The sequence below is a fragment of the Barbus barbus genome (genome assembly GCF_936440315.1).
Source record: "Barbus barbus genome assembly, chromosome: 22".
NCBI classification, from domain to species: Eukaryota; Metazoa; Chordata; class Actinopteri; order Cypriniformes; family Cyprinidae; genus Barbus; species Barbus barbus.
Window position 1 is genome coordinate 25473150 of NC_136750.1, and position 12882 is coordinate 25486031.

Sequence of the window (12882 nt, forward strand, 5' to 3'; positions counted from 1 at the left end):
ATCCGCAAGCATACCACGATCACACACTTTTTCAGGAATCCTTTATAAAAAGAAGTCTGTGGGCGAGGTGAGTAAAGCTAAAGACAGGAAGCTGGCTGTGAGAGGTGTTCTTCTCATGAGAGGAATGAGTTCAATAAAACTAGCTCTGAATGAAATCGAGCAAACATCCCTGCTTATGAGAGTGTGACACGTTTTCCATTCACGAGGCTAAAATTAGCCTAAATCTACACCAACAGAATGAAAAGAAGTGCTCAGCAAGAAAAGAAGAACTATGTATCTTCAGGAAATGATTCATAGATAACTTTCAGCTTCGGTGCCTCCTTTATATTTCCAATTTTTGGTGCGGTTTAAAGACTCGAAGACAAACACACCATCAGTTTGCCAATTCGCTAGGAACATTTTCAATGTAAAATAACTCATAGTTTGACCAGTTTTTTTTTTTTCTTCTACAGAATATGCTTTCAATGAACAAATCATTTAGACTGGTTTTGTAAATGTTTTATTTCAAGCTTTTGTAGAAACTTTTAATAGCAAGTTTTAAAACAAATTTGGTTTTAACTTAAAATATCTTCAAAAGTGTTAACTATGTAAAAAAGGTTTCTCACAGAGCTAAAACCAGCACAATCTGATAAAACATGCTTCAAAGGGGTTTGACATTAAGAACATATTGGTGGATCTTCTATACAGTATATAATGTATGTATATACATATAAACGTGTGTCAACATTAAAGATTAGTTTTCTAGTGAATAATGATTTAAAGGTCCCCTGAAGTGCTTTGAAACATGCGTGGTGATGTAATTTAAACTGAAACAGGAAAACAGGGCGGGACATATCGAGCAGCTCCGCCCCCATTTTAAAATAGCCAATAGCATTTTGTTTATATCTGCTCGGGCCAGAGCCGTACATGAGCTCGGTAAAGCCGCATTTGACAGCCATAGTCTAATAGATTACACCCTAGATTCAATATGAAATATTGAATGCAAATTGTGTCACTGTTTTGGAGCACACTGGCTTATAGATAACCTTAAGACTAACGTATTGATACTAACACCCAAAAAACTTCAATTTTGATTTCATGGGACCTTTAAATTTAAATCTGTTACACAGACAAAGCTATCAAATGACTTAAGACTTGTAAAATATTGTAAACATCTACTTTTATGGTGCCTTTGTGTCCCATTTAAAGCTTGGAAAAAAAGTGTTTCTATTGGTAACTAATACAAAAAAAAAAAAAAAAAAAAATCAGTTAATTAAAGATAATATAAATATTAGATGAAAAACGTAAACTGAAAAAAAAAAAAAAAAAAAACAGAAGTGTTCCTTTGGCAACTAATATTTATTTATTTTTTAAATACTACAATTACTAAGACTACAATAAAATTAAAACTATGTAAAACTAATTAAAATTACAAAAGCACATAAATTACTAAAACTTAAACTAAAATATAAAAGTAAAAGTTAACAAATAAATTAATAAATATAAGAATATAAAAACAATACTAATACATTATTGCTTGTATCCTCCAACCCTAAAGGCAACTGCCTATAAGAAAGGCTAAGAAAGTGATATTTAAGAGGGTCAAGAACGATATGAGGGCGAGAAAAATTATATGAGAAATTTCTTGTTGGGTAAACTACTGCTTTAAATGGATGATGCATTTTCTCCATTCATTTCTGGCAAATAATTTGGATCCTGGCTAGATATAGGAGAACTGACAGAAAACATAATAAAATAGTTTAGCACAGACTGATACACACCAATCTCAGTCATTTCAATGCAATAAAACATTAAGTACAGAATTTGAACATGAGCAAAAGGTTCTTGAACTCAGTGCTATGTTGAAATGTCTTAAATATGAGAAAAAATGAAGGACTGTGGAAACAATCTCCATTATAATGAATCATCAGCACGGGGTCTGCCGCATGTTTATGGTGAGGCGTTATCAGCGACACACTCGGGCGACTGTCTCGCTCATAAATGAAATACATAATTTCCATTGCAGACCGGCGTACATATTGCTAATTAAGAGACCCATCTGCAATAAGCAGAGAGAAGAAGAAAGAGCAGGAGAACGGCTGTGGTGGAAAGTCACATGGCTGAAGACAGGCAGCAAGGACTGGGGGACCAGATTCTGAATATTAATATTGCATATTACAGACCTCCATGAATACAAACTGCTTCCATCCATCATGTCAAAAACAATATGGGTCTTCCAATCATGCTCACGCTGAACTCCAAAGTTGGGTTTCAGCAAGACATAAGATACATTTTATATCAAACAAAAACAATATAATACACAATTCAGAAGTTTGGGGTCAATAAGATTTTTTGTTTTGGAAAGGAACAAAAGGACGGACGGAAAAGTGATAGTAAAATCAGCCGTGGCCTAATGATTAGAGAGTTGGACTCGTGATCCAAAGGTTGTGAGTTTGAGTCTCAGGTCCGGCAGTAGTTGTAGGTGGGGGGAGTGAATGTCCAGCGCTCCCTCCACCCTCAATACCACGACTGAGGTGCCCTTGAACAAGGCAATGAACCCTCAGCTGCTCCCTGGGTGCCGCAGCATAAAATGCTGCCCACTGCTCCGGGTGTGTGTGTGTGTGTGTGTGTGTGTGTTCACTGCTGTGTGTGTGCGCACTTTTTATGGGTTAATGCAGAGCACAAATTCCAAGTATGGGTCACCATACTTGGTCGTATGTCACGTCACTTTCACAAAATGACAATAAAGGCATTAATAATGGTACAAAAGATTTCCATTTCAAATAAATGCTGTTCTTTTGAATTTTCTAGATTCTGAGTCACAGTTTCCATAATAATAAGAAATGTTTCTTGATTGCAAATCAGCATATTAAAATGATTTCGAAAGGATCATATGACACTTAAGGCATGAATAATAGTTGCTGAAAATTCAGCTTTGCCATCATACGAATAAATTACTTTTTAAAATGTATTCAAACAGAAAACACCTTTAAGTTGTAATATTTTACAGTATTACTGCTTTATTGTATATTTGATCAAATAAAGGCAGTTTTGGACTTCTTTCAACATTAAAGAAAAAAAATCTTACCAATCGCAAACTCCTAAACAGTAGTGTATATTATAAGGAAGAGGAAAGTTGAGAAGAGAAAGTTATCTGTTAGCATTCCCGTTCATCTCAACAGCAGCTGGTCAATGGTGTAGTTACAGCATCTACCAGCAGAGGTTAACCAGCTAAACCTCGACTCTGTGTGGATTTATGGCATTTATTATACAACACAGCAATTAAAAGGTTTAACACAATTTAACACACCATGATACAAGGCAAAACTGTTGACCTCACTGAAATATCATGATAATTTGGTTCTAATTTAGCAAAAGAAATATTGTCTTAAACACTAACCGAGGAAGATGATGTTTTATGTTTTGAAAAGCATTACGATCAACCTATATACACAACTGAAATGCAATTATTACATCTCCAGTTAAAACTATGAGAACATCTAAAACCACTACACAAACACTAACAAATCTTACACCAACTAGAATAATTTATAAAATAATGAAAATGCAGATAAATATGCTCAGTATGTGCGTAAGTTCAGTCAGGAGAGTTTTTGAAGCCAAGTAACCGTTCACAGAAATGTTTTCTTCAGTTGAATGGAATTGTCAACAGTGGAAAAGTCATTCTGTGAAATCTTCATAGGAAATCTATGAGGACAGCTGGCCTCCGACATGTGTCATTGTTCAGAGCAGTCCAAGAGAAAACGTTTCACATCCTGAGAGGGTCTTTGAACCCCTTGTCTTTTAATGGCCCAGTCAGTCAGGTAGCACTGCATGTTTCCGTAGAAGAACTTTAGTATTTTCTTTCTAGCACAAATGTTACACAAGAGCCCTGTACAAATATTCAAATCGATTACACATTTTCTTCCTTTTTGTCTGTTTTTAAAAGGTACACCAAGTAATTCCATGCATTTGTGATATGCATGCTGTATGTATATTCTTCTAATTTCCCATACGAATGGAATAGCTGAATGACCGGTTATATTTTCTAAAATCTGCTATATATGCCACTTTAAAGACTTATAATTCCCATACTGCAATACTCAACCCAAAGTTCTATTTCAAATGCTACAAATGAAGCTGTTTTTTTTGGTTTGTTTTTTTTACATTTCAATGATTTTTAATCTCCTTATTAATTATTTGACCAAATTACTAACAGTTATAGTGTCCTATGACCAAATTGAATTAAAAATGTAAAATAAATGTTTTTATTTCCAATAACAGGATGTGACTCGCTGAATTTAAACACAGAAATACACTGCCATTCAATTCCATTTCTGAATTACTAAATTACATTTAATGTGTCCCTGTTGAATAAAACTATTTATTTATTTTAAAAAAAATTCTTCATGACCTCATTTTTGAATGCTAATTTTTTTCTGATGATTTACACTACCAATGTATTTGTGTCATTGCATAATGTAGACTCTAAAATAAATGTTTTAATGACTTTACCAATCATTCCTTTTTTAATAATAACAATAATAAAACTGTCTATATGTAATCATCTTCACTGAGCATGAGTTTGAATGTTCTAACAGTCTTTAATTTCCTTGTGTGTGTCGAGGTGCCCGTGCTCTCGCCCGCTGCTCTGCCCCGGGTGTGTGCCGCCATTTGGGTGCCATTCCCTTGAGTTTCTTCCTTTTCCTGTCAGACACGCACCACACCTTCTCACAGTACTGCTCCATCCGCTGGAAGTTACTGTAGCCGATCAGCTGCATGAAATCCTTGTACCAGTGCTTTGAGGAGGATGGAGCGGAGGGCAGGCTGGGGAAGGGGCAGGGTGGAGGTCTGTGCGAAGAATCGCCTTCATCTTCCTCGCCTTTATGCAACAAACCCTCCACTTTCCCCTCATCCAACACCTCCAAAGTGACACTTACCACCGTCTGGACAAAGCCAAGCTCTGTGGACTGGCACACGTAGACCCCTGCGTCTCCCTTCGCTATTTTAAGGAGCAACAAGCCGTGGGGGGTTTGAATCACACGATCATCGCCTTTCACCTGAAGGAGAGAAACAGCATGCAAAGGACACTCTCAGATTTGTGTACTTTGCTTGATAGGCTATTCTGGCTGGTTTCTAGGCTGGTCCAAATCAAACGAGTCCACTTCCAAGTCTTAGTTACTTAATCTGATTACTTTTTTTCAAGTAACTAATAAAATAATGAATTACTTTAACATTTACAACAAAATATCTGAGTTACTTTGTTTTTTTTCCCATTTATTGACTAACATCTCTCCAGTCCCTGTGTTGAGAGAAATTGGGAGTATGTCCAGAGACAGAGGCACTTTTTTTCAGCCTAAGGCTTAGCAAATTCACTTTAAATTTGTCAAAAATATAACCTTTGGGTTTTTTGTTACCATAAACAAATAAACAATCCCAGCCCACTGAGCCCAGGTGACAAAAATTAACGTAATGGATTACTTTCCGTAAAAAGTAACTGATTAACGCAAATAGCTACTTTTTATGTAGTTACCCAATATTGTAATGCATCACTTTTAAAAGTAACTTTCCACAACATTGTTAACCCACATGATTTAAGGTATAATTATGCATATATGAAAATAAAATACTTTTGGGGAATCTGTTCTAATCCCTAAACACAAGTAAAAGTTAATGTAATGATGCTCGGTTTGACTAATATTACTGATATATGTGCCATTATTAAAAGTCTAATTTACCATGATTCTGCAGAGAGATGTCTTGGAGCACAGAGATGGTCAGAGTGACATTATTCTTTTCTATTTAAAATGAATTGAATCACTAGGGGCTATACTGCCCAGCCTCCCTGTGGTCAGAATAGTAAAATTAAGCTTTAATCTATATTTAACAGCCCTCTCTCAGCAGGGGTTCAGACCATAGTTTGTGATGAAATCATTTCTGAGCCTGACCATATGAGGAGAGCTCTATATTATTCACACACATGTGTGTGTGTGTGTGTGTGTGTATATATGACTGATGTATAAATGCATGTATGAATATATCGTAATAATAATACAAAAACTATCTTAGGGTTAGGGATCGGGAAAGTATTATGTCATTTTAATATAGTATAATATAATATAATATAATACATGTGACCCTGGATAGCCAAAAATACACTGTATTGGGTCAAAATTATTGATTTTTCTTATATGCTGAAAATCATTCGGATATTAAGTAAAGATCATGTTCCATATTTTGTAAATTTATTACTGTAATATATCAAAACTTAATTTTTGATTAGTAATATGCATTGCTAAGATCTTCATTAGGACAACTTTAAAGGCGATTTTCTCAATATTTCGATTTTTTTTGGACCCTCAGATTCCAGATTTTCAAATAGTTGTATCTCGGCCAAATATTGTCAGATCCGAACAAACCACATATCAATGGACAGCTTTCAAATGATGTATAAATCTTAATTTCGAAAAATTGACACTTAAAACTGGTTTTGTGGTCAAGGTTCACATATACTAATATAATAATATAATATAATATAATTTTACAATTATATATTATTATGGAGGGAAAATGTTTTATTTTTATCTATTATTTATCATTTTCTTCCTGCTAGAATTATAAAAATAAAGTTAGTGTTAGGTTAGCTACATAATATAATATAATATAATATAATATAATATAATATAACACATTTTATTTAAAATGATGAAAGTCTGTATATTCTAGATGCATGCTTTTGTACCTCCTCCATATCCACGCCATGTTGAATGTACCATGTTACAGATGCCTGCAATGATCGTGGTCTGCACTCCAGCAGGGTACTATTGTTCTCCACACCATATACCAGCTTTTCTGAGATGATTTGTTCTTCTGTAACACAAGCATTCCCACATACTGAACAGCCTAGTCTAATATATTCCTTTTAAGGTGATATTTTCAACAACGAACACAATCAACCTCTTGCAACAGAATTCAAACTTGTGTCAACTGTTGACATTGTGTTTTCATTTTTATGTTCTCAGGTAAACACAGTCTTACATTCAAGAAATCCATACATTGTGCTCATAGCGGAGACTCCAGCAGGTTTCCAAGCACACAATCTGAATGCATCTTGTGAACAGATACCATCAGTATTCAAGGGATAGAGATTTTTTTTATATTGCTTTCAAATGAGCTCAGGGGTACAGTTCTTCTAGTTTTTTTTTCTTTCCCTTATGTTTCATTTTTAACTGTGTTGTCTGCCTTAGTTATTTTCAAATGTGCTGTAAAAAAAAGATTGATTGATAGATTAAAAAAGCGCACTGACCCAAAACATTTGAATATTTTGTCACTAAATATATAAAACATTAAATATACAATATCTATATCTATAGATATTATAGTTACAGAATGCCTTGAAGTTCTTTCCACCATAAACAATGTAAGATTGAATCATTTAAAGTTTTGAATTTTTACTTTTTTCACATTATTAATATCTTTTAGCTTCAAAGTGAACGTTGTAATGATATCAGAGCTTATATTTGAAGTAGGCTTGATTCAAGACGAAATGGAGAAAAATAATAAAAAAAAACTGGGCAGTCACTGTCACAGGATGTGTTTCTGCTAAAGTAAAAGCACCATCTGCGCATAAAGCTCAGAAACTCTCATTAACTATACTCTAACCTCTTCAACTTTCACAGATCTCATCCGCTTCATTTTTCCCTATAAAGCTTCTAAGACTCTAATATCCTCCATTGATCAAGCTAGAACATACCACTAAGCTGAAGCCCGTTGCACTGCTGAACCGCATTGCCATGGCGGACATCTTGCCGTCTGAAGCGCCTAAAGAATAAAAGAGAAAAATGAGACATTGATATAACCCAGACACAGCCCGCATGTCTGCTTGCAATTGTCATAATATCATCCTGCTGCCCAAGGTGTGTAACAGCACAGGGAGGTGACAGAAATACAATCAGACTCGCTCTGGTTTTTGTCTGTACTCTTTGAGTAATGACTCTGACAGGCATTTGGTGCTGATTGTGCGTGACTTCTCTGGCTTTGCATACAAAGTGAGCGTGTGATGGGTATTAATATGGGTGAGAGGTGTTAGCATCAATCGCTAACAAGCTCAGACTGATGACAGCTGACAGGCCTTTGAGTCTGGATTAGGGAAACACTCCCACTCGCCCTTCACTCCGATATGCTCGGCACACAAGCACACACGCGCTACCCTGCGGATAAGTGAAACATCAAAAGAGCTCTCACAAAAACACACACTCGCCAAGTTCACTGAGCACACTAATGGAAACACTGGGTTGGAAAGCGAACAAGATTATGGTGCACATACACATTCTGACAAGCTAGAAACTGTAGACTAAAAAAAAAAGTTGCTTAATCAAGAAATGCATTAATAACCTAATTTTGTGATGCAAGACATGGAAATAAAACAATCTTTTCCAAATGTCAAGACACCTAAACGTTTCTTATTATAAAAGCAATCTATGGTCTCAGTATTTTTATGCATAAGACCTGCCAAATGAGCAAGTTATTTTAGTATGTTTGTTTAAGATTAAAAGATTAAATCTTAAGAGGCATATGATGTTATGACTCCTACTACAAGAGGTTTAAAGGAAATGATAGCCACCCTTGGAGAACATTAAAATCTACATTTACCTAAATTAAGAACAAATTATTTATCTGCTGTAAGCAATGTAAATATTATTATAAATATTTATACATATTAGCTAATGAATTTACCAATTATTATTCATATTATTATTATTGTTATTATTAGTATTACTATTAATACAACTACTACTACTACCACTAATATTATTAATAATACATTTAAATTAAATGGAACTAAAAGTATTTAAACATTAAATAAATAATAATATTACATTACATGACAAAATCTCAAACCAGCAAATCTGCATTAATTTTAACACAAAATGACAAAATAGTTGCATTTATAAAATATATATTGTTCAAAATGAGCTATTTGGACACTTGGAGGGGGGGGTATATCCCCTCCTTATTTTGTACATTTGCCCACTAACAAAGAAATGATCAGTCTATAGCTTTAATGGTAGGTTTATTTTAAAAGCGAGAGGCAGAATAACAACAACAAAAAAAAATCCAGAAAAACACATTTCAAAAAAAGTTATAAATTGATTTGCATTTTAATGAATCAAATAAATATTTGACCCCTTTGCAAAACCCTTGTTGGCAATCACAGAGGTCAGATGTTTCTTGTAGTTGGCCACCAGGTTTGCACACATCTCAAGAGGGATTTTGTCCTACTCCTCTTTGCAGATCCTCTCCAAGTCATTAAGGTTTCGAAGCTGACGTTTGGCAACTCGAACCTTCAGCTCCCTCCACAGATTTTCTATGGGGTTAAGGTCTGGAGACTGGCTAGAGACCTAAGCCAGTAACTAAGACCACTCCAGGACCTTATTGTGCCACTCTTTTGTTGCCTTGGCCATGTGTTTTGGGTCATTGTCATGCTGGAATACCCATCCACAGTCCATTTTCAATGCCCTGGTTGGCTTCAATGCCCTGGCCGTGACGGTACATGGCCCCATCCATCGTCCCTTTGATGCGGTGCAGTTGTCCTGTCCCCTTAGCAGAAAATCACCCCCAAAGCATAATGTTTCCACCTCCATGCTTGACGGTGGGGATGGTGTTCTTGGGGTCATAGGCAGCATTCCTCTTCCTCCAAACATGGCGAGTTGAGTTGATGCCAAAGAGCTGGATTTTGGTCTCATCTGACCACAACACTTTCACCCAGTTCTCCTCTGAATCATTGGCAATCTTCAGACGGGCCTGTACATGTGCTTTCTTGAGCAGGGGGACCTTGCGGGCGCTGCAGGATTTCAGTCCTTCACGCCGTAGTGTGTTACCAATTGTTTTCTTGGTGACTATGATCCCAGCTGCCTTGAGATCATTGACAAGATCCTCCCGAGTGGTTTTGGTCTGATTCCTCACCGTTCTCATGATCATTGAAACTCCACGAGGTGAGATCTTGCATGGAGCCCCAGACCGAGGGAGATTGACAGTTATTTTGTGTTTCTTCCATTTGAGAATAATCACACCAGCTGTTGTCACCTTCTCACCAAGCTGCTTGGCGATGGTCTTGTAGCCCATTCCAGCCTTGTGTAGGTCTGTCAGGGACAATCTTTTATACATGTAACAAACTGAGATTAGGATAACTCCCTTTAAGAGAGTGCTCCTAATCTCAGCTCCTTACCTGTATAAAAGACACCTGGGAGCCATACATCTTGCTGATTGTTACGGGATCAAATATTTATTTGACTCATTAAAATGCAAAATCAACTTATAACTTTTTTGAAATGTGTTTTTTTGTTGTTGTTATTCTGTCTCTCACTGTTCAAATAAACCTACCATTAAAATTATAGACTGATCATTTCTTTGTGAGTGGGCAAACATACAAAATCAGTAGGGGATCAAATAATCCCCCCCCCCCCACCCCCCCCACTGTATGTAATGAGACAATTTTAAGTATAGCTTAATCTGAATAATTATTAAATAATTTTGACCTAATTATCTATCTATCTATATATCTATATATATATGTCAATATCTCTCTCTCTCTCTCTATATATATATAGAGAGAGGGGGGGGGGGGGGGACACTTCAAGGGTGAGTAAATGATGACAATTTAAATTTTGTGCATGAACCATCCTTTCAAGTCTTTATTTCCTGTAAAGCTGCTTTGGAACAATATCTACAATGAAAAGTGCTACACAAATAAATATGGCTACCTTTTTGTATACAGCCCAGCAGGGTAGTACCGGGAACATGTGAACCCATCCCATGCACAGTAGGGGTCTCTGGCCAGGCAGCAGTCGGTGCAGGCTGAACCGTACAGCCCACACTGGTGCACACGGATCTGTGTTACACCCAGCTCAGAGCCCACGTACAGCTGTTGCTATGGAGATACAAACACTGCTGTCAACCGCTTTGTTATATGTGATGAATGCCATTATGTCCAAATCACCACGTTAGCATAATGATGCCGATAAAATCATTCTACAATTATTTGTGTGTATTGTAAATAATTCAATATATCACAATATTAACACAGAAAAAAAGATGCTCATATTTGATTCATAATATTTATTAATGACTGCAAGAATTAATAATTAACTATGGAGCATCTGACTTGTTATAAATGCTGAATTTGCCATAGGTATCAAGCTGATCACTCATGCATGAAAAGTTTACTCAATACCACCATCTCCAGGTGGGAAAACTACAGTGTATGTGAGGATGAACTGAGAAAGTCTTACTCGCTTGGTAGAGATAAGGATCTCTGTAATAGGAACAGGGACCTAGAACGAGAAGAAAAAACTGTGTTTAGTGTGAAGATGGTTTCCAACGGAAATGAAATGGTTTCAATATAAAAATAAAAAGTCACTCAAAGGACTTCTGATGACCTTGAAAACTTGCAATTCCTCCAGAAGAACTTCTTCAACTGTGTCGGTTTCTTTGTTGTAGATTGTGATCAATTTTAATACTGCAGAATTATCTGGAGTTAAAAAAAAAAAACAGAGGACCTCAATTATTTACTTATAAAATAAATTTGGTGTATTATTATTATCCTATTTTAATCTGTTTATTTTTTTTATCAAAAACATATTTTTGTTTTTTTTTATGTTTAGCAGAGTCATGGCTGCAAAAAAGTAAAGAGTAAAGAGTGTAATATTGTGAAACATTTGTACAATTTTAAATGTTTTCTGATGATTTAATATATTTTTAAATGTAATTCTTGTAATGGCAAAGCTGAATTTTCAGCAATCGGCGATCCTTCAGAAATCATTCTAATATGCTGATTTCATGCTGAAGTAACATTTCTTATGATCTGTTCAGTATAATAATTATTATGTTGAAGAGCTGAGCTGTTTGTTTGTTGTTGATTTTTTTGTGGCAACTACATTTTTCAGGATCCTTTGATTAATCGAAAGTTCAACAGAACAGCATTTACTGGAAAGAGAAATCTTTTGTAAAATAAAAATGTCTTTACTGTAACTTTTGATAAATTGAGTGCATCCTTCCTGAACGTATTAACTTTTCAAAAAATAAAAAATTAACAATCTTACAAACCCCAAACGGTAGTGTATATATTTTTAAATTATTGTCAACTTTTTAGAAACACATTATCTTATACACTGTAAAAAAAAGTAAAGTTGAGCCAACTTAAAATTTTAAGGCAACCAGCTTCAGCAGATTTTTGAGTTCTCAACTTGTTGTTTTAAGTTTATACAACAAAAAGTTGAGAATCTCCTACAAAAATAAGTTGAGAGAACTCAAAAATCCGTTGAAGCTGGTTGCCATAAAATTTTAAGTTGGCTCCACTTTTTTTTTTTTTTTGGCCTTAGTATGACAAGCAACAATTACATAAAGCCTATGACTCTGCAAATCAGGTGTAAAAGAAAATATAGGCACTAAAATTGAATACCAGTCCCTATGAAGAGAACATTGTAGTGTCCGTCCTCAGCTTCCACTCGGTCCACCGCCAGCTGTGTGAGTTTACGCTCTCCTTCAGTGTCCAGCAGAATGGGCCGCCTGTGAACGGGATGCACTGCCTGGAACATGAGGGAATGTGTACGCACAAAACGCAGGACCTCATCCGGATACTCCTTTGAACTGGAAAACTGGCCTCCGTTTATCTTACTGGCACACTGTGAGAGACCAAAATCAGTAAATATGAGTACAGCATGAACAGAGTTCTCCAAGTCACGAAAGCCTTTCAGGTCTTTCATTTTGTTGCTCCTAATCTGAGAACAGCTCGCCCGCTTCTCACTGCTATAACCTTTTAGAACAAGAGACTAATCAGAAATCCTGCGGTGCACGACTAAAGCTACCAAATTGCCTTTTAAAAGGTCAGCTGCCAGAGACAAA

The 12882-nt window shown here is 35.8% G+C and overlaps 1 protein-coding gene across 2 annotated transcripts in view; it reads right to left on the bottom strand.

The window, feature by feature from the left end:
• Nucleotides 1-2977: 2977 nt before the first annotated feature.
• The window catches only part of LOC306888050 (semaphorin-3E-like), a 46528-nt gene continuing 36623 nt past the window's right edge, over nt 2978-12882 (bottom strand). For both annotated transcript variants that reach the window (XM_079446151.1, XM_079446152.1), the window contains exons 11-17: nt 12440-12662; nt 11418-11509; nt 11271-11312; nt 10743-10909; nt 7733-7800; nt 6722-6849; nt 2978-5039 (exon numbers count right to left, since the gene is read on the bottom strand). In XM_079446151.1, coding sequence (XP_079302277.1) covers nt 4584-5039; nt 6722-6849; nt 7733-7800; nt 10743-10909; nt 11271-11312; nt 11418-11509; nt 12440-12662 — 1176 coding nt within the window. In that variant the 3' untranslated portion in view covers nt 2978-4583. The remainder of the gene's footprint in view (nt 5040-6721; nt 6850-7732; nt 7801-10742; nt 10910-11270; nt 11313-11417; nt 11510-12439; nt 12663-12882) is intronic.